This window comes from Chelonoidis abingdonii, chromosome 24 (assembly GCF_003597395.2).
Source record: "Chelonoidis abingdonii isolate Lonesome George chromosome 24, CheloAbing_2.0, whole genome shotgun sequence".
NCBI lineage: Eukaryota > Metazoa > Chordata > Testudines > Testudinidae > Chelonoidis > Chelonoidis abingdonii.
In genome coordinates this window covers 831218-857954 of record NC_133792.1, presented here as the reverse complement: position 1 = coordinate 857954, position 26737 = coordinate 831218, and the positions used below count along the sequence as shown (strand labels likewise).

General features: G+C 43.0%; 2 protein-coding genes across 10 annotated transcripts in view; both read right to left on the bottom strand.

Annotated features, from left to right (window-relative positions):
• The window catches only part of PNPLA7 (patatin like domain 7, lysophospholipase), a 557191-nt gene that overhangs the window by 468869 nt on the left and 61585 nt on the right, over positions 1-26737 (bottom strand). The window lies entirely within an intron of this gene.
• LOC116816168 (olfactory receptor 10C1-like) lies at positions 3036-3986 on the bottom strand. Its single transcript, XM_032765193.2, has one exon. It carries the CDS (start codon positions 3969-3971, stop codon positions 3036-3038), a length of 936 nt encoding a protein of 311 aa, XP_032621084.2. The 5' UTR covers positions 3972-3986.

The following is a 26737-nucleotide window of genomic DNA, read 5'->3' as shown; positions in this document are numbered from 1 at the left end:
TAATAACTTTCTGGGATTGTGGGCAGAAGAACTAGACCCAGTATTTCAGCAGTGGTTACCCCAGTAGCAAATACAGTGATGAAATAACCTCTCTACTCCTATTCCAGATTCCTTTTTTTATGCATCACAGGATCACATTAGCTCTTTTGGCTACAGTGTTGCACTGGGAGCTCATGTTCAGCTGATTTTCTACTTTGACCACCACAATTTTTTCTTTGTCACTGTTTCCCAGAATAGAGTCCCCCATCCTGTAAGTATGGCCAACATTCTTTATTTCCAGAAATATATATTTACATTTAGCTATATTGAAAAGAAAATTGTTTGCTTATGCACAGTTAACCAAGGGATTTGTCTCTCTTAGAATCAATGAGTTATCCTCTTCCTTATTTTCCACTCCCCTACTTTTTGTGTCATCTGCAAATATTATCAGTAATGATTTTATGTTTTTTTTCCAGGTCATTGATAAAAATGTTGACTAGTATGGAACCCTGCTACACACATTCTCACTCAGTGATGATTCCCAGTTACATTTTGAGATCTAACAACTGGCCAGATTTTAATGCATTTAGTGTCAGCTATCTTAATTGTTTATCTTTCTATTTTTTTTAAATAAAAATGTTGTGTACTATCAATGCTAAGTTGTGCATAAGGTCCAGAGTGACCCACTAAGTGGGAAAGACAGGCATAGCTTCACCAACGTTGCCTGTGGGTCCCAATCCAGTAGGCATCTGATTGGCTGCCTAACTCCACACAACACAGCCAAGGAGGAGGATGCCCCTCATAACTTTTAGTGCAGTCGTTAGGATACCCAGTTGCCATAGGGCTCAGCCGCTCTTCTAGTCCTCCTCTACCTCACAAGTGTGGTGGAAACAGAGAGCCTGAAACATGAGGCCTGGCATGAGGCCTAAGTCTGACCTGAATTCAGGTCCTGCTGATATAAAGCTCAGTTAGTGAGAGTCAGACTATGAGCAAAAGTCAGGCCTATTAAAAAACAGGTTCACTGTCTGGTACGTGGACTTGGCACAGGTATAGCTAACATCACTAAAACACAAACACATTCCAGCAGGCCAGCACAAGAACATCCCAGCCTAGAACACTATAAAATGGTTTGACTGAAGTGATGAACAGGGGTGTGTTGTCTGAAACATCGGGTGAAAGGTACAATAGGAGATAACAAACATCATGAAACATGTAATGTGGCACATAATTTCTTATCCCAGATTGCTTGTCTCAGTCTATAAGTGTTGGGATGCCTCACCTTAACTCTAAGTCTGGCCTACGTGGGAGTGGGAAGTCCTGCTGTTCACTGAGCTTTTCCATTGTAACGGGCATGTGTGTGTTACTGTAACTGTAACCTCTGAGCCGGGGAACTAGCACCAGGCCAAGTTTATTGTTAACGAAGCCGAGTGCCTTCACCTTTGAACTGAGTCTGTGGACTTCTTGGGCAGTTTGATCACTGTCTACTGTGCTGGCTAACAACCAGCAACAAGTAGAAAGGATTTGAACATGTATCTCCTGCCTCTTAGGGCAGTGTCCTAAACACTGGACTATGGGATGTTCCAACAGAGGTTCCCCTCAGTCTCTCCTGTTACAGCTGTTTCATTTTTTAAATAAAAGCTTGCATATTAACTGGGCCAGAGAACATGTGAAAATGACTCTCTAGTGTGATGGTTGGTGTACACCCCTGGAAGGTGGCAGCCCCAGGACCCAGCTGCCCTGCTCTGACAACTCTTTAATTATCTATGTAAAGCAGAGCTTCATTCACTAGGAAAGACTGAGGGAATCCTCCAGCAGAATATCCCACAGCTCAATGGTTAAGGCACTCGCCCGTAAGGTGGGAAACCTTCTCTACAAATACCTTATCCTCATCAGACAGAGGGGGAACTGAACTGGGGGGACTCCAGCTAAAAGTTATGAGGAGGCTGCTGCAGCACCAACTCCTCCTCCATTGTTTCATGCAAGAAACCCCTCAGGAACCTACCTCCAGGAGACAGTTCCTGCTGTAGACCCCAACCAAATATATGCACTTCACTTCAGCCTGGACCTAGGTGCCGGTCTTCTGTTGAGGGGCAAGGTTTAGCACACAGTGTTATATTCAGTATCTCTTGTTAGCTAGTTTAGGCAGCTCCCCACTCAGCATCCTGCCTTTTGTGGATCCTATTGTTTGGCACCTATATACCTCCACTCATTGTGTAGGAAACCTGGACCCCTAACCCAGGCTTTGTGAATACAAATTATTTTCTATGTACCTAAAAGTTAGGACTTGTGAGAGGGAGAAAAAAAAATCACACCTGATGTAGCCTTTACTCACAATGAATTCCTGGGGGGAAAGATGCTGTGATTAATGATTTTGCATGTCCCAGGACAAGAAACTGATAAAAATGAGTTGTCCAGCAATAGAGGTTTCCTCTTAGACTTCAGATGACCCATGTGCAATGTTATGATTAAGGATATTCTGGTCTAGAACTGAGATGTTGCTGAATGAGAAAAGATTGACAAATAGGAGAGAGTGATTGTTGATATTCTTTTTGAGATATCTGAAATTCCTTTGTAAGCATTTTTTGAAATTTAATGGAAATTTCTAAAAAATTGAACTAATCTACTGAGGGCAAAGAGAATTGCAGAACGTTTCCCAGTTCCTCTACCCATTTCTGTCATTAACTTTTGGGAGGAGAAATATTTGGGAAACTCAGAAAATTTCAAACAACTCCAATTAAAATGTTTATGAGAGAGAGTCTATGAACTGCAGATATACTTCAGTTAGAACTGGTGAAACAATGGGAGGAGGCAGCAATTTAATTTCATTTTGTTTTTATTTTTGTTTTCCACAAGATTCACAGATTGTTTGTTAAAATTCAAAATCTTAATGAAAAAATGTCATTGAAATACAAATTTCAGAAAAAGTAGACCAACACTATGTTCGATGTGATAAAATGCTATGTAATGCTGAGCTGTCTCTTGGTCTCTTTAGAACTGTAGAGTCTCTTGAGAGCAGAGATATTCCCCAGGGAATAATCCAGCTGGAGGAAAAATGTCTATTTTTGTGGATGGAACATCTTCATCCCTGTTTTCCTCAAGGCATCTTTCACCTCCTTGTTTCTGAGGCTGTAGATAATGGGGTTCAAGATCGGAGTCACCACTGAGTAGAACAGAGAGAGTAATTTGTTCACATCTGGAGAAAAGCTGGACTTGGGGCGCACGTACATGATAAGAGCCGATCCATAGAACAAGGTCACAACGATGAGGTGCGAGGAACAGGTGGAGAAGGCTCTGCGCCTGCCTTCAGCGGACTGCATTTTCAGGATAGTGGAGATGATACAGATGTAGGATACCAGGATCAGCATGAAAGGCATCATGAGGACAAAGGCAGCAGCCACAATGATCTGGATCTCATTCCAGTAGGTGTCCCTACACACCAGCTTCAGCACCGGCTGAATCTCACAGAAGAAGTGGTTGATCACGTGGGACCCACAAAAAGGAAGTGTGAATACAAACGATGTGTGCTCCAGGGCTACCAGGATGCCACATATCCATGAGCTCATAGCCAGCTGGATGCAAACCCTCTTGTTCATGATGGTTGTGTAGTGCAGAGGGTTGCATATGGCACTGTAGCGGTCATATGCCATAGATGCAAGGAGGAAGCACTCAGTAACAGCAAAGAATAGAAAGAAATACATCTGTACTGCACAGCCAGCAAACGAGATCGTTTTGTCTTCTGAGAGGAGGCTGGCCAGCATCTTGGGCAGAGTGACTGAGGTGTAGCAGACCTCCAGGAAGGACAGGTTCCTGAGGAAGAAATACATAGGCATGTGAAGGGCTCGACTGACATTTATGACGATGATGATGAGGAAGTTTCCCAGCACTGTGATGATGTAAATGCATAGAAACACCACAAAGAGAATGAGATTCGTATCTGTGTGGTTAGAGAGCCCCAGGAGGACAAATTTGGCCATGGAGGTGTCATTTTTCATCTCTTCTTCAGCATATTTCATCTTAAGAATTAAAAAGAAAGGCTACACATAAGTTTGATATATGTAAAGTAAAGCTGGCATCTATCTATCCCCATATACCCCCTCTATATCTACATACCTTTTAGTCATGCCGGACTAATCTGACATCTTTCCTTTATAAATAACTGATTATTAGACAGGGAGACTGGGTTAAATCTAAAATGTCTGGATTTCATCAAGGCCTCTGAGACAGTAGCACGTGGGAAATATTAGTTAAATTGGAGAAGACTATGTTTAGTACAAGAATATTAATGTAGGTAAGAAAGGGAGACAACAGGTTCTGATGAAAGCTGAACCACTGGACTTGAATCAGGTTACGACTGGACTTTCTCAAGGGTCAGTCTTGAGATTGATCTTATTTAATATTATCATGAGTGGCCGCAGCATGCAATTTCCTCACAGCACAGAGCTGGGAGGCATTGTTAATACTAAGAAGGGTCAGAATACTATACAGAAAGACATGGATAACATTGAGGGCCAGAGTAAGGGAAATGGGATGAAATTTAATATTGTAAAGTGAAGGTCGTAGACTGAGGAGCCCATAACACTGACTTCTGCTATAAACTGTGAGCTCATCAGCTGGAAGTGAGAGAGGAGAAAAAAGGCCGTGGTGTTTTAGTAAAACACAGAGTGACTATGAGCCACCAATGTGACGTGTCTGTGAAAACAACACATGTGATTCTAAGATGTATCAGGTAACATATTTCTGCTAGATATAGACAAGTATAAATGCCATCATACAAAAAATTGGAAAAATCTCATCTGGAATACTGTGTACAATTCTGGTCACTCAAATTCAAGAAAGACTCATTCAAATGGGAAAGATGCAGAGAAGGGCTCCTGGGATGAGGAGGTAAATGGAGAACCTATCTTTCAAGACAAGACTAAAAGAGCTTGGCTTGTTTAGCCTACATTAAGGCTGAGAGGGGGCCTGATTGCCCTCAACAAATATGTCACGGGAGTAAATACCAGGGAGGGAGAAGACCAGTGGCAGCTAAAGGACAGTGTTGGCATAAAAACAAATGGAAATAAACTGGCCATAGATACATTTAGACTGGAAATTTAGAATGTTTCTAACTACTGAAGAGTGATGATCTGGAAAGCCTCCCAGTAGGAACAATGTGGATAAACAACCTAACTAGTTAAAGCCTGACATATGTACTAACAAGATTATATGACAGGGCTGCCCACCATAGCTGAGGATCAGACTCAATGACCCAGGAGGTCCCTTTCAGTCCTATGTCCTATGAAAATCCCAACCTCCATAATTATATAAAAAATATTTGTACAGTCTCCCACAACTTTGTGTAACTGTGATTATTTACAGCTTGATTTTCCTCTTTCTCAAACAGAAGAGAATTATGATAAATTACTGATACCACAGTTGGATGCTAATGCAATGCATTGAAATAAATTCAGTTACATGTAAAACAGGAGTAATGATGTGGTGGATCTGTCTCTTAGAGCAGATCTTTAGCTGATGTAAATAATCATTTCACTTAAATCAATGTGGCTACATTAGTAATGTGAGTGAGATCAGAATTGAGCAATTCTTGTGTTTCGGAGATGGATGGGGTTTCATAAAATCAACTACATCTGGTTGAACAACAGAATTTACAACCCATGGTAAATTCTCAAATTTTGAAATTTCATTTCATGTTAAATCAGGACAAAAAAACGAAATCTCAGAATTTTTTGCAAAACAAAATAATCTGCAAATATTTCATTTCAACCTTATCAAAACATGTTGTTTTGATGAAGTCAGAACAAATTATAAGAACATGAGAATGGTCACACAGGGTCAAAGCAAAGGTCCATCTAGCCCAGTATCCTATCTTCTGACAGTGGCCAGTGCCAGGAGCTTCAGAGACAATGAGCAAAATAGGTAATCAACAAGTAATCCATCTCATTGCCCATTCCTAGCTTGTGGCATTTAGATGAGGCTTGTTTGCTTAATTTTCATAAGGTTGAATCATTGTTTCAACTTTATTGTTGATATTATATTATAGTCAAAACATTTTTATAATTTCCTCTTGAAAACGTAGATGTAATGAATATGCTCCCATGTAAAATGTTCTGATTTCATCAAATCAGCATTTTTGGATGGAAAACTGTTCTGCTAGAATTTTTTCCAGCAATTCTACTATTAACCCCAGGGGAGTTACTCATTAAGTTCATAACTTTGCTAGACACTAAAAATTCTGGTTTGAATAAGGACACTGAATTTATTTCTTATTACAACAATCTGTAACACACTAACCCCCTTTTTTGTCCTATAACTTCAGGGATGTTAATGGGCCACTTCACCTTGAATGGTCCTTTAAATATGAGCTAACTATTTAGGCTAAATTATCTGTTCAATCTTTTATTTAGCTGGGACACTGAGTACCTTTCCCAGAACCTGAAGAAGAGCTCTGTGTAGCTCAAAACCTTGTCTCTTTTACCAACAGAAGTTGGTCCAGCAAAAGATAATAGTAATCCACCTTGTCCCTTAATAATGTGATGCAGTTATGAAAAAGGTTAACATCATTTCTGTGGTGTATTAACAGGATTGTTGTATTTCAGACATGGGATGTAATTGTCCCACTCTGTTCAGCACAGATGAGGCTCAATAAGTAATATATCTTTCTGACACACACCTTAGAAAGATGTGGACAATTGGAGAGAGTACCGAGAGAGCAACAAAAATGATCAAAGGGTCAAGAAAACCTGATCTGTGAGGAAAAGTAAAAAAACAAATAACATGTTTAGTCTTGAGCAAAGTAGACTGAGGGAAATCTGATAACTGTCTTCAAGGTAAGTTAAGGGCTTTTACAAAGAGAATGATAGAATATCAGGGTTGAAAGGGTCTCAGGAGGTCATTAGTCCAACCCTCTGCTCAGAACAGTACCAAACCCCAACTAAATCATCATGAATGGTGATCAACTGTCCACTGAAGGTAGGACAAAAGTTATAGCTTAATCTTCAGCAAGGGAGATTTAGTTAGATATTAGGGGAAAACTCTCAATGTAAGGATACTTAAGTTCTGAAATAGGCTTTATGAGTTGTTGAATTCCCATCATTAGAGATTTTAAGAACTGGTTAGACAAACACTTCTCAGGGATGGTCTAGGTAAACAGGTCCTGCCTCAGTTCCTGGGCGAGATTGATGACCTATTATGGTCCCTCCAGTCCTATTTACTATAAGAATATTTGGGTACATCTACATTTGAGCTGGGACGTGTGATCTCAGTCCATAGATAATTCCTGCTAGTTTGTTTGAGCTAGTGCAGTGTCGTTGTCGCAGAGGCAGCGGCTCCAGTATGCACCCAAGAGGTCAGACGGATTTTGCATAGGGCTGCTAGCTGGAGCAGCTGCCCGCTATTCTGGACACACTTGTATTTAGGCACCTGGTCAGTCAAGGGTACATCTATGCAAGCGGAATCACATCCCCTACTCAAATGTAAACATCCTTAGTCTGCAGCAAGCTGGAGTGCAAATCTATTTGTGCTAGCTGCTCTTTTACAACCTATGTGGACCCTGGTGTCAAACACGACAAATTTCATGAGTGCACTTGACAATCCCGTTTGAAATGGAGTAATGAAGTGTACTAAGGAATGTTTATGTGTGGCTGCTGGTCCACCTGGGCAGTATGCTTGGCAGGCTAGGGAAAGTTGATCTACACCACAGCTGGCCATGAATCATGTGTGTATGGATAAGCCTTCACTGTGATACAAGAATCAGGCTTCAGACTTAAAAACAGTGCACATTTCAGTCCAAGGGACAAAGGAACATAACAAGGCTCATCTAGATTCATCCTTCAGAATATCCAAGAATTCAACATGACTATAAAAAAGAAATTTCTCACCTACCTGTGCAAACCGCATTGGTCTCATCTCTCTGCTTACCAAAGAATTCAGTCATGGATGGAAGAGTCATATTTAACAGTTCTTAGCAGCCCTAGGAGCTGGTCTTTGACTCATCTCAGACTCCCATGATATGAATACATAATAGTTATGTCAAGGACTATCTCTCTCCCCTTGAAATCAGTGCCAAAACATCTATTGGCTTCAGTGAGTAAGACTTGGCATTTAACTTGTTTATGTCTTTTGGACCAGATGCCAGCTGGTGTAAATCAGTTTCCATCCCTAAAAGTCAATGGTCGAAGATCCGCAGATGTTGTAAATTAACTAATTATAACCATGTCCCATCTAATTCAATTGGTGTGCTTCACTGAAGTCACTGAAGCGATCCAATTGGGGTAAATCAGTTCTTTATTGGAGTCAGTGAGCCAAATACCAGCCACATTGCCAGATTATTTACATTAGGCTCCAATGCTGCACAGCTTCGTTCCAGTTTTACACTGCTGGAAATCCATTGACTACGATGAGTTGCATGAACATAAAACGGTGGTTCATTCATTAATCACACCCAATATCTCTTTTTTTCCGATTTCTTTTATGTTCTAAGATCTGTGTAAATAGTACCAATGAAGTGATGCGTGAGGACAATCTTTCAAGCTTTGTTTTTATTCACTTCTACCTAGCATCATTGTATGATGCAGTTTACACACAGAAAACATTTCTGCCAGAGGGAACACTATCTCCCAGAAGAGATAGCTATATATAACATAAGCCCTCATTTTCCCCATCAATATTGTAAATCCATTACAGGTGGTGAAAATTCAGGCTAATTTCTCTCATTCAGAGAGTAACGGGAGTAGCTTCATTGGAGCACAGGCCGTTCATTCAAATACAAACCAGGAGTAACTCTATTTTAAGTCAATTCACATAATCTAATACACTGATCTTAGGCATTACGTCGTTTTTGTTACTGCTCTACCCACCAAAGGCCAGAGCTGTACTGTTTGGGTGCCCCGCCTGACCCAAGGCTGGCCCCTATTGGTTGTTACTGCTCTACCCTGCCCCAAAGGCCAGAGCCTATTGTACTGTGTTTTGGTGCCCACCGAACCAAGGCTGGCCCCTATTGACTTGGTTGCTCCTGCCCCCCAAGGGCCAGAGAGTAGCGGACCATTCGTTTGGTGCCTGCCTATATCCAAGGTGGGGCCTACTGGCTTTGCTGTGTCCCAGTCCGCTCCACAGGACCGAACGCGCACATGGACTGCAGACCCGAGGGACAAGACCCAGCGAGAACAGGACAGGCCGTGTGGCTTCCCTCCTCCACAGGGAGGTTGAGCCTGGCTCCCTCGCACACCATCTTTAAAAAAGAGAAGGAGGAGGATCCTGGGATACAGGCTATGTCAGCCTCACGCCTGGAACTATATGGATCGTCCTCAAGGAATCAGTTTTGAAGCACTCAGAGGAGAGGAATGTGATCAGGAACAGTCACATGGATTCACAAGGGCAATCATGCTGACTAACATAATTGCCTCCTATGAGAATAACTGGGTCTGTGAGAGGGGAAGCAGTGGACTGTTATTCTTGACTTTAGCAAAGCTTGAATATTTCCCACAGTTTTTTTGATAACAATTAAAGCATGGGCTGGAAATGGAACTATGGGGAATAGAAAGCTGCTAGATCCTGGGCTCCAGGTAGTGATCAATGGCTCCATGTCTATTGGCAGCCAGTATCAAGCGAAGTGCACAAGGTGGGCCTGGGCTGATTTGTTCAATACTTCATTAATGACTGGAGAGATGGCGTGGGCTCACCCAGCAATTTGCAGATGAAACTAAACATGGAGAATGGTAGATACGCTGAGGGTAGGATAGGATTAGAGGGACTAGACAACTAGAGAATTGGCAAAAGAAATCTGATGAGGTTCAACAAGGACACGTGCAGAGTCCCGCACTTAGGACAGAAGAACCCATACACTGCTACAGACTTAGAGATCGAATGCTAGCAGCAGTTGCAGAAAAGGACTAGGGATACAGTGGACAGGAAGCTTGTTACCAAGAAGCTAACATTTAGGCTCTATAAGCAGGAGCACCAGTAGATTGAGCAACATAATACACCTCTATTTGGCATTGATGAGTCCTCATCTGTAGTACTGTGCCAGTTTTGGTCCCACACTACAAGAAAGGTGAAAAAAATGGAAGATCCAGTGGAGGCAACAAAAATGATTACGGGCTGGAGCACATGATTATGAGGAAGGCTGGGGAAACTGGGATATTTTGTGTGCAGAAGAGAATTGAGGGGAGATTGATAGCTGCTTTCAACTACCTGAAAGAGAGGTCCAAAACAGTTCAGTGGTACCGAGAACAGAAGAAGATAATGGTCTCAAGTTGCAGTGAAGGTGGTTGGTTGAATATTACGAAACCTTTGTCACTAGGAGAGTGGTGAAGCACGGAGGGTTACCTGGCGGGGCTGGAATCTTCTTCCTTAGAATTTTTAAGGTCAGGCTTGACAAAGCCCTGGCTGGAATTTAGCTGGGGTTGGTCTGCTTGAGCAGGGGTTGGACTAGATATTCCTGAAGTCCCTTCCAACCCTGATATTCTATGAATTAAACACTGGGCATTAAACATGCTCTTCTTCCAATGTTTCAAACAGAAACAGTGGTAGCTTATTTCCATGACACAGCATCAAGTGCAACTGACTTCATATAATAATTCGGGAATTGGCCTAAAAGTCAAGACCTGATTTTTATTCTGATTCCAGTGACTCTATGTGTGATCTAGATAAGTCATGTTTCCCTAATGTATAAAATGGAGATATTGACACCGTGCAAAATTTCAAAATTGCCAAAAGGCAGATTTCAAAGATTAAGTGCTTAAAGAAACAGATAGATGCCTAGAGGATTTTCAGAAACAGCTAGCTATGCAACTTTAATTGTTTGAAAAATTAGGTTGCTAGGTGTTTTGAAATCTTCCAGGTGCCTATTTGTATCTTTAGGTGCCCAATACTTTAAAAGTCTGAGCCAATGTGTGGAAATTAACATCCTATTTCAAAAGTGATGTAGCCACTTAATCATTGATTTTCCATTAAATGTGGCTGCTTTGTTCCTAGGAGGCTGATGTTAATGTCGTAGAAGCCTAATCACGGATCAAATCTTAAAAATCTGTCTAATACTTTTGAAAATAGAAGATAGGTTCCTAAGCCACTTAGACACTTCTGAAAATTTTAGACATACCTTTAAAAATCCAGGTGCTTTTGCTATCCAAGATGGAAAGGATTTAAATGACTAAGATTAAGGCTGAGAATATTAAAGTATTAAGAATCTATTTGGATTTCAAAAATATCCTAGTGCCTCAATCATTGATTTCTATGAGTGTTAACTGCCTAAATGCAGTTTGGAATCCAAAGCATGTAAATACTGTAATAAGATGAGGCCTTGAGATAAAACCTTGGTGTCCGAGGTCAGTATGAGGCCTGAGGCCAACTGAAGTAATGGTCGACATATCAACATAAAGCAAAGTTAAGCTGTGAGCCGAGCAGCCTGCTCAAGAAGTTGGCAGAGGAAGGCTGCTAAAAACATCATACACATGCAAGCAATATAAGATGAACGTATGCCAGGACAGCACCAGAACAGCCTGATATGAGGCCATCCCAAGCAGTTGACAAGGAACAGGCAGACCAGCCTAAAGACAGTATAAAAGAACAATAGATGATAGACAAATGATGGATAACTTGTTTGTTCGAAACAACCTACAGAAGACAAGCAACACCCTAATGCATGGAGGAACTGTACCTCAATGTGTTCAATGACTTGTAACTTCTTTGTACTGTGTATAAGAATGCATCCCTGAGTGGACATCTTGTCTGGCCTACGTGGCAGTGGAAAGTCCTCCACTGACAGAGTCCATTGTCAGGCAGCACATATGTACTAGCAGAAGTAGACATCTGATCCGGGAGCTAGAGACTGTTTCATTGACAATAACCTGGCTGGGTCTTCTACTTATTAAAGTCTGTGGTCATTGGGTTCTTCAGAGTCTGCTGTGCCAATGATTTGCAGAACGTGAGGCACAGAACGAGGAACACACGCGCGCAGCTGACTATACAAATTGACAGAGCAGCACACACACTCTGACGACAAATATCTTTACAAAATCTGCCCTAAATGCATTAATTTGACTTAATCTCTTTCTTATTGCTTTCTAGAGGTTGTCTGGATTAATTTGTAAACATTCAACTCAGGAGATGGGAGTTCCCAGCTCTGCTGAAGCACCTGGAGCAAGTATTTTGGGCCAGATTTAAAAGTATTGGACACCTAGTGAGATTTTAAAAGCACGTAGGCACTAACACCCTGATTTAAGGACACCCTAAATGTGCTTCTATCCGTTTAGGTGCCCCTCCCAAAATCCCTGCCCACTATACAGCTTCTAACAGAGTTGATGACATGGGTATTTCTAAATATGGTTTGTGCCTGCATCGCCATGCTTAGGCTGGAATTTTCAATTGAGCCTAAGGATTTGGAGTCCAAATCCACATGGCTCCTGTGCCATTTTGAAATCCCACCTATCTATTCAAAAGTGACAAGAGATTTGAGGGCTTAATGGAGACGCATTAAAGGTGCCTGATCTTCGGGATCAGAACCGTTTTCAGGCATCTCAGGGCAGGCTGCCAATTACTGAGCCCCCTGAATCACTAGTCACTTCGGAGAACCCAGGCCAATGACTGCTAACATATGTCACCTCTGCCTGATGCATGAGCTGGCCAGTGCTTTCTTCCTGTAAGTGATCTGTCACATGATTTTCTGCAGTGGAGAAAGCATTTCTAATCATCCTTGACCATATGTCCAGTCCTTCTTCCGTCTCTGTGCATAGTACCTCATAGAGTTTACCCCATGTACAGACTACGTGTAAGTCCTCTGGAATATCCCATATCAGGCATTATGGATAGCTGCACAAATTTTCCACAATGGACTAGTACATACACACCTGTGCAACAAACAGTTGTGATGGCTAAATTGTGGCACGCATGAACATGGACAGGTGAAACTGACTATGTGACCAGGAAGTGGACAGAGCTTCAGGTGGGAGGGGAGCTGTCTCTGAGTCATGTGCTCCTGGTTCTCAGTTAAACCTGCATGCAGGCTGTAATTAGAGTTAACTGTGATGTAAAGTTAGCCTGGGCTTTCTGAAGGCCTAAGGGAGTATGGACTAACATCATTGCAAGTCAATGGGAAATCCCCTTAATCATTGAAAAAATCCCAGTCTCTTTTTTTTTAAGGAGACATCTTATAGAAACATAAGCGTCTATATAGGGTCTCTATGGTTCCTTGCCCAGTATCTGTTTCCCCATCATAGGACGTGTACAGAAAAGGGCATTACCTCTCTCTTCCACTCCCGGCTTGTGGGATCAGAGTTTTGGTCACCCCGAACATGGGTTATATCCCTAACCATCTTGGCAATAGCCATTGATGGACATATCCTCCATGAACTCCATCATTCCACTGTGAACTAGTCTGAGACCTGCAATTCATCTCAAATGAGCATTCTACAGACTTCACTGCGTCCCTGTTCATATAGACAAATTAGCATTCCTGAGCCACATAGCCTCAGAGATAATGGCTCTGCAGTCAGCATTTGAAATTGGGATTGATGTTACTGGAAAAAGGCTTCTTATCTATCGCTGTGGTATATAAAGCCATCACCTTGAGCTAAGCTTATATGTACCTGATCTAATGTCCATGTGGACTTTATATATTTTATTGATCTGTACAACTGTATAATGTATCGCTTCAAAATTAAGCTCTGTGAATCAGCTAACAATGAATGGAGGTTAATTATATGGGTCCCACGGGGCATTATTAAAAATCTTTGCTGAGACTGAACAGAGTTTCACTTCAAACAGATCAAAGAGAGATTGTTAAAACTCAGCGCTGAACTGTGTAGCACTACTGGATCCACAAAGTTGCATCCAGGATGAAATTGGCCATGGCATTAGCTAGTTAGCACAGACGATGCTTGGACTCCAGTGGATAAATGTTAAAACAAATTGATGTAAATTAAACAACTAAAGTGACCTCTGAGAAACAAAAGCACAAACTGTCTGGACAAGATAATTAGGTGTTGGTATTGCCATGGTAGTCAATGGAGCTATGTTAATTTTCATCAGCTGAGGATCTGACCCATTAAGTGTAGTAGAATTGAGAAGACTTCATTCTCACAAGAGGAATATCCCAATGCACTCTCCACTGAGTCCCAGAGTAGCAAGTGGTGGAGCTGCCTTTGGAGACAGACTATTAGTCTTCAGAAGAGCCAAAACAGTATTTATATGGATATCATTACTCCAAAGGACAGCAAGAGGAATCCAGACGATCTAAGTAAACATCAAGGGGTCAAAATCAACCTGGAGTGATGCCATTCGGGTAGTGGATTACATCAGAGATGAGTTTGGCCTTAATGCTTTCAGGAGAACCTCAGAATAGCTAAGAGGTTGCATGACTCAGGGAACGGGTTGCACATGGTGTTTCAAATCTACGTCACAGTGGTTAATATTTGTCCACTAGGATGCAGTGCAGTTGTGGGTGCTATGAGGGTTAGATTGTCAACCCCTCCACACTCTGGAATAGTTACTCGGCAAATAGTCTTTTGAATCAAGGGAGCTAATGATGAGAGTAATTGTTTCCAGTTTGAGCAAGGATTCACAATCTGGCCTTTAGTTAGCGCTGCAGCTGCAAGCATTTAAAGGTCCAGTTCTGCCTTCCTTACTCACATGGAATAGCACTCTCATCTGTGATTAGTCTACGATTCAACAGGATCCCAATGGAGTAAGATACTACTCATGTGATGTTGCCAAGGGGCAACATTGCGGTGGTAGAACCAGGCTCATGGTTTGGTGGCCTTTGTGGGATAGACTCTTGACATGGATGTAGTGTAGTTCTTGTGGGGCACTTATTTCAGACTGCAGAAACCTGGTTCAGCTCTTTAAAGGCTAGCTGCTTCCATACTCTGCTCTTGCCATTCTAAGGACGACATCCTGTCTTGCTGCATGATGAAGACTTCGTATTATTTCTTCACATTTCAGTGACGCCTAAATGCTCCAGTAGAGACTGGGGGCAATCTGTTCCAGAGAGGAAGGCTTGCCCAGTAATTAGGGCATTTGCCTAAGATTTGAGAGACCTCAGATCAAGTCTTGGCTCTACCAGAGGCTCCCTTTCTGACTTTGAGCAACATATGTATGAGACAGATTTTTTGGAAGCATTCAGGTGCCTAAAGATGCAGCCAGGTGCCTAATGGGATTTTCAATGGCACCTACCTAGGTTTCTAATTCCCATTAAATGTCAATGAGATGGTGTAGCAGGGTGCTCCCCTGCTCCTGCCCTGAAGGGCTTGAAACAGCTCAGGAGAGGACTGTTGCTGGGGCAAGAAGCCTGGGCTGATTGGGGAAAGTAGGCTTATATCTGGCCATGCCCCGATCAGGCCCAGCTGGCCCCATAAGAGGTTATGAGCCAGAAACACAAACAGTCTCCCTTTGCCTGTAAAGGGAGAAGGGCCTGGATGCAGGGAGATAGAGACAAAGTACCTGGGTGGAGCAGGGCTGGGGACAAGCTGAGGAGCTGGGGAGCTCCAGCCTGGAAAGACCCAGGCTGTGGCCTAGCATTGGGCTAACAGGCACTGGGGGTTGCAGAGGGCAGCCCAGGGGTAGGCAGGTTCCAAACTCTTCTTGCCAGTGATGAGTAGGCTGATACTGAAGTCTGCCCCAGGGCATGGGGCTAGACAATGACTGGCAGTAGCCATATACTGAGAAGAGGTGGGGATAGAGGATGGGGGTTTCCCGGGGAGGGGAGACCCTGCTGGGAGAAAGGGGTTACTGCCAGGGGGCAGCCCCATGTAACAGGCACCGGTCCAGGAAGGGACAGGGAGCCAGAGGAGGGCGATCACCGACCTGCAGAGGGCACTCCGGAGCTGAATTAGAAGTCACCAACAGGAGGCACGCGGGTAGTCTGCTCGTCTAGAGATGGAAGCTAGTGCTTTTGAAAATCTTACCAGGACCTAATATCTTTAGAAAGCTGATCCTCGAGCTCAGTTCCACAATTGTACATGGGATAAATGCAGCACTGCCATAGCACACGGGCCTGTTGTGAGAATAAGCAAAAAAAAGTACTTCTGCAACAGTCAACCTGTGAGCTCATTGCCAGGTGGTGTTCTGAAGGCCAACACTATAGCTGGGTTCAGAAACGATGTGAGGGAGATTCCTGAACCTGAGCCATTCTTTTTAGGTGACAAATCTGAGGAACTGCCCAGATTGAGGTGTCGTTAGGAAGTTATAGAACAAATTGATATTTAACAGTAATAAATCACAAGGATCAGATGGGATTCACCAAGCATTCTGAAGGAACTCAGATGTAACTGCAAAACTGCTAATTGTGTTATGTAACCTATCACTTAATTGGTTCTGGACCAGATGATTGGAGGATAGCAAATGTGACACAATTTTTAAAAAAGGCTCAGAAGGTGACCGTGGCAATTAGACAGTAAGCCTAACTTCAGTACCAGGCAAATGGTAGAAATTATAGTAATCAATAGAATTTCGGTGTGTAGTTCACTGACTCCCCGCTGCAGTACGTCCTGCTGGTCAGTCTGGAATTCTCTCTTTTCCAGCCCGGGAGAGCTCTGCTGGAGTATGTCTTATCTGCTCCACATGCCCTTTACCTTGCCCACTGCAGTACCCCCACTCCTGGGTCTCCTCTCTCAGAGGAACCCTTCCCCCTATGACCACCTTGCCTCAGTGGCTACTGCCAGTTGTCATCTAGCCTCTTTCTCTGGGGCAACTGGAATCTGTAATGGCCACTCATCACTGGCAAGGGGGTGGACAGCTGCCTCTGCCTGTCCCCAGGCTGCATCTCTGCAGCCCCAGTATCTCCTTATGCCTTTAACAAGGCCTCAGCCTGGGAGTTGCCAGGCTGGAGCTCCCAGCACTGCTTGTCCTGAGGTACCCTGTGATCTAGGTCCTTCCACCCAAGGCTGGAGTGAGACTACCTCTGCCTTCTACCCCTGCAGCTCTTTATAGGGCCCACTGGTCCTGATTGGCTCCTCTCAGCTTTTCCATTGGCCCTCAGCCCCAGCCCTCTCACAGGGCTGGATTTTAACTCTTTAGGGCCAGAGCAGGGTGACGCCCCGCTACTCCCACCCCCCAAGATCACACACTGGGCCAGGGATGTTCTCTCTCCCCAGTTTTTACTCAGCTTGGAAAAGAGAAACTAAGGGGGGATATGATAGAGGTCTATAAAGCATGACTGATGTGGAAAAGTAAATAAGGAAGTTTTATCTAGTCCTTCTATAACACAAGAACTAGGGCCACCAATGAAATCATAGGCAGTAGTTTTAAACAAACAAAAGCAAATATTTCTTCACACAATGCAGAGTTAACCTGTGGAACTCTTTGCCAGAGGATGGCAAAACTATAACAGGGTTAAAAAAAGAACTAGCTAAATTCATGGTGGATAGGTCCTCAACGGCTTCTAGCCTCTTTTGCCAGAAGTTGGGTATGGGCAATGGGATGGACCACTCAATGATTGCCTGTTCTGTTCATTCTCCTCTGAAGCACCTGGCCACTGTTGGAAGCATACTGGGCTGTATGGACTCAGTATGCCGCTTTATGTTTGAAAATCATTACAGAACATAAAGTATCAGATACTGTGGTAAATGTGGGTGATACCTGATCTAGATAATGAGATTCCCTGAGAAACATAATCTGCAAGACAGCAGAAGCACTGGAGAAAGAAGTCTACCCATCAATGGGAAATGGAGGAGGGCACTGAGAGATTAAGACTGGTTTTCAAGGGTGTGAGCTAGGTGCCAACTCTCATTGAAATTCACAGGAGCACTGCTTAGAACTGTGAAGTCTAGTCTATCCCTAACCGCCTCTTGGGTTAAATAAACTCATCTGACCAAGTTCAGGAGGCTCTTGCACAGAACAGGAACCTGAAGGGGATAAATTTTTTCTCCTGAAAACAGAAGGCGGGAGACACTAGGAACTGTGGGAGAGCAGACTGAAACCGTTGGGAGTGAAAGCAATATAGGCCTGAAAAGAAAGCCTGCTGTGAATTTTAAGAGACTCTTCTAATACATTTAGTGGTATAATCATAATAGAACCCATATGTGTGGACATGGCATAGTAATCATGTCTGTGAGGAAAATAAAAGATAAAATAACTAAAAGCCAAAAAGAGTGGTGTGAACTCACACTAAACCTGTCCTGACAAGGGGTGAAGAATTAATATGGAAATGTGAGACTAATACATAAAAAAGAAAAAGAAAAAATTACAAAAAGCATAATACATCAGTGTAACAAAGAGAGATTGTGAAGCTATATTGTCTGGTGCTGCCAGCAACTGTAATAAGATAGTCCTAATTTGCATCCCACTTGTAAATATTTGATCATCACTTTCTGAGTGTTTTTTCTTTAATAAAGATTTTCTTATACCATGTTTTGAGAAGTGAATCTGACACCAACATACAGAAAGGTGGGGGAGTGGTGCCTCTGGATAAACAAAGCCACTCGCTAAACAATACGCTGATAGGCTGTTTGTTTGTGTTGAAAGCCTGTTTTCCTACTATTGGGTTTAGAGAGTACCTTCTTGTGGTAAAGCTATTTTCTGTCATTCGTTCACACTGGTCACAGCTCCAAAGGAAGTGTTGCAGGGAAAGCCAAATCAAGTCAGTCCTGCAGAGTAATCCTGGTTGGTCACAGGGGTGCATCCCCAAGGATCCTGTCTAAAGAGTGGGAGAATTGTGTGATTTGCTCCATAGAGATGAAGGAATCAGGATTACCACCTGGAAGAATGCATTCAGGAGACTAGGGGGTTGAAGGTGCATCTCGCCTTGAACTGTGACATCCTGAAAGATAGGATTACTCATTTCCAGTTCCAAGACTGGAACTTACTTTGACGTATTTATCAAGAGCTTTAGCAATGGATTCAAAACAAGAGTCTTAACCACTCATTGATTTTGCCCTTTACTGTTGCGATAAACTAAAATTTAACAAAAAAGACAGGGAGTGAACTTGTGGCACCTAGAGACTAACAAATTTATTTGAGTAAGTTTCATGGGCTCAGCCCATTTCATCCAGACTGCATAGAATGACATATAGTGAGGAGATTATATACATACAGAGAACATGAAAAGGTGGGAGTTGCCCAAACAACTCTAGAAGCTAATTAATTAAGATGAACTGTTGTCAGCAGGAGAAAAAAATTCTAATAATAATCAAGATAGCCCATTTAAGACAGTTTGACAAGAAGCTGTGGAGGATACTTAACATCCAGGAAATAGATTAAATGTGTGTAATGAGCTCAGGCAATTCCCAGTCTCTATTTAACATTTCCACAAGACGATTCAAGTCCAATAATAAAACTCTTTATTTATTATTCCATTACTTCTCCTTTTATAATGTGTCTCACCTACCTTATCACTTACATTGTTGCGTTTCAGTTACAACTTTATTAGCCAATCCCGTCATGACAAAAACCTTAAATTTGTTATGAAACTGGATCTTACACATATTTTTCCTCTATAAGCAATATCTTTCTACTTATTAGTAAAGTATTATTTTTACTTCTCTCCATATTATTTTACCAAAGCTTCAGGAAGTCTTGCCTATATGATTAACAGTTCCATTACATCTTGGAGGTTTAGGGCTATATGCTAACAAAATTTTGACATTGGAAAGAGTCGGCATCTCTTGTTAGTTTTGGAGATGGATAATAACATAAAATAATATAACAATAAATAAATCAATTTAATAATCACTGCTTAACATGGATGCTAAATCCGCAGACTTAAAGTTGTGTTACTTATCACTGAAAGGACAAAACTACATTGCTGCACTAACAGGTATTGACCATAGCCTCGATCTTAAAGAAATGTTGCAAGACAGGGTAATTTCAGTTATTTGAAACAATCCCATTCATAACTTCCTCGCTACCATTGTAGTATGTCTTCCTGAAAAATATCAGAGAGGGTAGGCCGTGTGTTAAGTTGGACTGTAAAAGCAGGCAAAAAAGTCCTGTGGGCACCTTATAGTAATCTAAAAGACACCTGTTGTGGAGCATGAGCTTTCGTGGGTGAATACCCATGCATCCGAAAAAGTGGTTATTCACCCACGAAGCATCTGCTCCAAACATCTTTAGCTGATAAGTCCACAGGACTCTTTGCTTGCTTGTTCCTGAAAAATGTGACTTTAACAAAAATGATTGTTAAACGGTAATCCAATTTCCCATAGAATTAATGATAAATGGGACTGGGGTAGGTTCCAGGAAATTTTTTTGCACAAAAAAAAAACTATCATAACACACACACACACCTACACACACAACAAACACCACAGAGTTAAGTTAAACATACAATTTATAGTGTACCACAGAGTAAGATTTGTGAAGCTCTGTTGAGGTGTGAAGTCAAGGTGAAGAGGGGTGGATATTTCCCAGGGAATGCCTTACTTGCAAAGATGATGGGCATTCAAGCATGAGCCCTTCAAGGCACACATATGGTTGATTATGTAGCCTCATCAACTCACAAGGAGCACTACAAGAGAGGGAGACACATGGCAGACAGATAAGAGACAACACCCGATGTGGAGGAGAGAGCAGAGGTGCCTTCTTTTAAGTTGCTGACCTCACTCTAAGTACATTGCCATTTAAAAATTGGAGGACAGGTTGATGACAGCAGCTGGCCAGTCAATAGCTCTCGTCTGTCCTGAGCGCCTGTCCTGTTCCCACCCTGCTCTATATAGAAGAAGGCTGATTGGGGTGGGAGGGAGCGGAGTTAGGGGAGGGGAGATTAGAAGATAGGTGCGCGCCCGGCTATCACTTGTGGTGACTGCACTATTCCAGGCGGTTTATGCTAGCCTCACTTGCGACCGCTCATGTAGGCCCTTTCTCTCTCTAGGGTAAAGGTTACAATACTAGCACTTTTCAGTCATAAGCATCAGGAGGTTGGTGAGAGAACTTCCAGCAGTCTCTGTTGTCCTCTAGGGGTTGTTGCAGAACAGTTACTTCCTGTCCGACAGGCCGACATTGCCCCCCCACGTGTTTCTGTTATGGAGGGTTGGAGAACCGAAAACAGGCCCCCTGCTCTCTCAGCTTGGCCGGCAGGGACCCAATCGGCGCGCTTGTTGCAGCCCAACCTTACACTCCAGAGCTGCTTCACTTCCCTGTGGTCAGTTCCCCACAGCTCTCCCGCTATCCTCTCTCTAAAGTTACTTTTCGACTCTACCTTAGGATGCCTCTTTCAGCTGCTTGAGGAGTGTCTTTATACCCAGCCCGTCGGAGTCCCACTTCCTCTCCTCTGCTTCCCTGGCTTCTCCCTGGCCTTGACCAGAAAGGAGCCTTTTAAGTCAGAGGGCCCTACGTGGTCAGAGTCAGGTGTTTTACATTACTCTTAGCACACACTGAACTCTATGCAGGCTAATTGCAGTCAGGTGTCCTACCGAGGGCCTGAGCAGCCCCTGCTCTAGTCGAAAACAGAAAACTGCTTATCCAGTGGCCAGTATATACATAAACTCTTCTACATACCTAGCAGTAGCCCAGACTGGCCTGGGTCCTATCACAACAGATAGAGAGGTAATATCTTTTATTGGAACCAACTTCAGTTGGTGGACAGGTTCATGAGTTGGAAGGAATGAACGAACGGGTAATCCCAATGTGCTGTATATATTTTATACAGCTACTGTATTTTTCACTCATGCATCTGATTGAAGTGGGTTTTTAGCCCATGAAAGCTTGCTGCCGAAATAAATATGTTTAAGTTCTCGTTAGTCTCCAAGGTGCCACAGGACCTTGTCTTTGGTAATAACAACTGATCCATCCCTTGTTGCCTATTCCCAGCTTCCAGCAAACAGAGGCTAGGGACACCTTCCCTGCCTTCCTGGCTAATAGCCATTGATGGACCTATCTTCCAAGAATTGTGGAGTTCTCTTTTGAACCCTGTTATAGAGTTGCCTTCACATATCCTCTTGCAAGATTTCCACAGGTTGATTGTGTGCTGTGTGAAGAATATTCCTTTTGTTTTTTTAAACCTTCTGCCTATTAATTTTATTTGGTGACCCCTAGTCTTATGTTATGAGACAGAGTAAAAAAACTCCTCATGATTTTATAGACTTCTACTCATATCCCCACTTAGTCTTCTGTTTTCCAAGATGAAAAGTCCCAATCTTATTAATCACTCCTCATAGGAAGCTCAATTATCAAGAGTGGTCCAACACAGCTCTGTCCTACGCTTCTTTGCGCAGATCTTTCGGTTAATGCTAAGTCCTAGCTGTTTTAACGAGAACCTTCTATTATATCGCAGCACACTGTTACTCGCAATTATAGCTACAATTGCTTTTTTTGGATGTGAATGAGCTTTCATGAGTGTAATACCCACTGTATTCGGGGACACATGGCATCTGACGAAGTGGTGTAGTTCACTCTATAATGAATCTAAGCGTATCCAACTGCGGGTCCCAATTAATTTTGTATTATGTCCAATAACAAACGTGCCTACAGACTCTTTGTGGCGCGTGGCCCTCTCTGAATTGAAATGTCTAGATTCCAGTATTTACCCAACTTGTTGCGAATGTGATTAGTCTCATAGAAGTGCAAGTGTGTGTTTGTCATTATTAGATTTATATTCTTTTAATGCATGTTGCTAGCTACGTGTGGGATAAGTAGACTTATGAATTATCTATTGTATATCATAATATACAACACATGCATTTATATGCACAGAAAATGTGTATGATTAGCCGTTCTTCAAGCAGAATAGCAAAATTGTTGAATACTTACGGTGCCATGGGTTCAACAAGATAATCATTTTTGATGGTCATTACACGCTATCCAAAGGTCATTGGACTAATATGAAACATTAACAGGGGAAGACGATGTTCAGTGTAATGAAGCGAATTCAGGTAGAGGATCTCTAAGACTAATAGCTGGAATGGCTAGACCCCAGGTCTTCAAAAAATCTTATTCAGTTTCCTGCTTCTTTGTTATCTTTGCTTATAAGTGCGATGTCCTTTTATCTGTATAAGTAGATAGTTTGTGTTTGTATGGGAACAGGCTATTGTCTCAAACATAGGATCATCCTGGGCCATCTGCTTATTGCAGTTGAGCGGCTGGGTCGCTCATAAAAATGGCCAAGGATGTAGGTCTTGACAAACTTCAGTGAGAATACACCTCTGTACGTGTAACTTGCATAGCTATCATATACCGTAGGCGCCACAGGTAGCTTCTCCGATGTTCGTAGTACACATTTTGTTCCGTTTAGGCCAGACCTATTCATTGAAACGTCTAAGTGTGGCATCTTACACCGTGTATCCCAGTTGATTGAGAATAGCATATGAATAAAAAGACTGCGCGGCACATAGAAATTGTTTAATGATTCAAACTGTAGGCTTGGCATGAGATGGGATTTTTTCTATAAGTACCTGGCACCAACTACTTGCTTTGATTTCAGTAGCGGTGGTATGGCGGGTTGGCTCTACAGCCTTGCTATTTCGATAAGCCCCCATCCAAGCAAGTCAAAAAGCTTTAAAAAATTCCGCCATAGGAAGGTAAGAGTGCTTGGCTTGTTAGTGAACTTTACAGTTAAGAATGCATGCTTGATTGCAGAAGGGTTCCTGATGTCGCTCGGCTCGCTCCCATCTTTATAACTACAATATATACATAGCAAAACTGCTAAACCGTTGGGAGGGAGGGAATGCGAATAAAACAAAGATCACGCGGCGCCTGCGCGAGCACAACACATGTCTGGCACCAAAACAATGGGAGATAAACTGTCTGTAGAGGTACATTTCAGTCCCAGAAATTCTGTAGAAATGTGTTTGCTAAGCCATCACTAGAGGATCCAGCGTGCAAAGGACTTAAGCAGCCTCACATCGTTTCCCCCTGCTGGCACAACACGCTCTACGCCTTTTTGTCCCAATAGGGCACATCTTATTTAATAAGTTAATGTGGTTGAGTTAAACACTGAGCGGTTGGATCCTTTATGATTGGGATTCTATAATTGGAGGTTCCCGAGTGACAACACCGGGAAGCTTACCAGGGATGGACTTATGATTGAGCGAGGAAGTCCTTCTTTTCTATATCTTGATCGTTCCATGAGCTGTTCCCTATGATACATGAAATTCTGTTTTTCTGCCTCCTTCCACAGATGAGTTATACCTGAATGCCAGCGGAGAATCACGGCCATGCCTGAACGGCTGCTTCTTTTGTTTCGATGTGATTTTTCTGGAGAATCTAGAGACCCAAGCACTACTTGTGTAGTGTTAGTTTTCGTTCCTATTTATATTCGCCATCGCGCCTGAAGGAAAGAATTCGCGGAGAGATGAGCAAATGCTGCACTACTGTGTTGTTTTAGGGGAACTCACTCCATTCTTATTATGACGTATGGAACCCGCCTCCGCGCCATCCATTCGCTCATGTTGTACACCGCTTTACTGTCCTTCGAAGAGAATATCATTAGTGCTGCATTCTGCGAGATCTGCCTACTTACCTCATGGAGTTCATGTACCCTAATGCGCCCTCCATTTTAATGTTACGATGTCTGGTCAATTTAATTCTCAGTGATAGTTAGGATCCATCTCCCTTCAATGGGTGTATATGTGGTGCTGCAGCCAGATGTATTTCCTCCCTTTTTTTTGGAACAACAGGAGAATGCTACCTGATAGCTTGCGGGCATTTGTTGGTCTTGCTCCATCGATCCAGTGATTTGATACCGCAATCGTTATTACCCAGAGCCCATTGCTCCCCCCTCTGCAACTAACACCTCTATGAACATAGGAGTTTTCAGAGGTGTGCCAGCCACCAGTCCATATTGGCCACTGCCTGTGGGAGTTTGAAAGGTGTTTTAGATAAGGGGTGCGCAGTTGTTACTATGAAGAGGGTAATTTGGTTCTCTGCGGTGATTATTTGTAATGCCTCTTGGGCCATAGGTGTGGCTTGGATCTTTTCGTTCTGATGTCTTCATCCCTTACTGCAACTTTCTGAGAGTCAACGGTAGGCAAATGATGGTCAGTACAGCTTCTTCTGTGATACGTCTACGCCAGTGCTGAGAGTCATGTTGGGGAAGCCCTGGTGTTTGTGGGTGTGAGATCACTCTGACAGGAGGTCTCAAGTATGACGAGGCTGTTCACATGCAACTCTTCTGGTACCTCTCTGTACATTTGATTTGTTGTATCAGAATCCTGTCCCCTTCTCGTTAGATACTAATTCAGGGTCTTGTTGGCTCGCATGGGTGTCCTAGCGACTGTTCCGCGCGGAATACTTATCCAGAAGATCCTGAAGACCCATGTGAGGGAAGCATACACGGACATAGTGAGGAATCTTTACCTCTGGACCTTGCTCCCTGTCATTCCACTCACCAGTAAGGTCCCTTGAGTATAATTGCTAATAGGAGCCTCCAAAGACCTGTGCTATTTTATACACTGCTTGGTCGGACCTCCAGCCCACCTCGAAGTCCAAACAGCACCTAGTGCCCATAAGTACTATATACCAGATTAAGACTGCTATGTCTTCTATTTTGGAACCCTCATTATTATTCTGTCTTCCTGTGCTCCATGGGCTGTTTGCGATCTCTTAGTCATCAACTACTAGGAGTAAGGACACTTCAGGTGGAAGATCAACCGTAGAGGCCCTCAGCATCTCAACTGGTCAAGGGCAATACAAGGGGTCTAGTAGAGATAGAGAGGCTTTAGAGTTGCATGTGTTCTGATGCTGTCGTTCTATAAGGTTTGAAGGTGCCATAAGAGCTGTGTCGCGACGTCAGGGGTAGAGACATTGAAGAGATGTGCCTTCTTCCCAACCAGATCCTGATAGCGAATATCCACAAGGGATATCACCGATCACAACCCACACTTGTCTCCCGGGGTGATGTCGCCTATATAACGTCATTCAAAACATTGAGGAGATCTGGTGGTCTGAAGGCCCATTAAGAAGAAGATAGAACCTAGTGCGGTTATACGACAATATTTCATATAGTAAAGAAACAATCTGTGGGCCCAGAAGTAGTTTTCTTACTTATGAAATTTGTTTAACTTTATATCACTTAGCGCCATGCGCCTGAGTTATGTTGTTTTGGACTGGACAGGCGGGGGGAAGCGTTCCCGAATTTATTATTTTCTGGACCTCCTTATGTAGAAAAATCCTTCTTAGTTTCCAGTTCCGCACAGTAAAACTCCCTCTTGTAGGTGTTGAGCTTTAATATACGCTCATGCGCGAGGACAAGGGTAGTCTGATCAGTGGCAACTCTTCACGCTTCTGTGTTTGGGACCTCGAGACTGTGTCAGATGGGTGACTATCTTTTAATGGTGCCACCAGATTCTTTGTTTGCTTTTTTCGGGCGAACAAGGTAGTCTTTCAGCTCACACGGAGCTCTCTTCAACACCCCTAAGCGACAAGGAAGCCCAGACAGAATTAAAAAGAGTAGAGAGACCAATGAAATCACTCCTTATATTAAGTCAGTCTGCTAACTTACCACTGCACTGGGTTAGGACACAGTGGCTTTGTTGAGCTTTTTCCTTACTGCGTGTCCAGCTGCGCTGGCCCGCTCGCCTTCCGTTCAACTGAAGTGTCCCTTCTCAGTGATGACTGAGGGGATACCAGAATAGCCACGAGGCCCTGAGAGCGAGCTGGTTTCCTAGATATAAGTAGTCTTCTGTGGTGTAACCACTTTCATAGTGGCTTGGTGGATCCAAAAATAAATTGCTTGTCCTTTCCTTTTTGAAAGTTATGTCAGTATTATGATGTGTGTGTATTCCGTGGAAGGCGAGCAAGTGGATTACCAGAGGAGGATCAAAAGGATCAAATGCCTTCTCAGTTGAACACCTCATCCAGCTCATTGCTTAACCAGACTGACCTGTGGACCTGTCGC

Excerpts from the sequence above, each read along its gene's own strand:
- LOC116816168 (XM_032765193.2), bottom strand. The coding sequence starts at position 3,971 with ATGAAAAATGACACCTCCATGGCCAAATTTGTCCTCCTGGGGCTCTCT.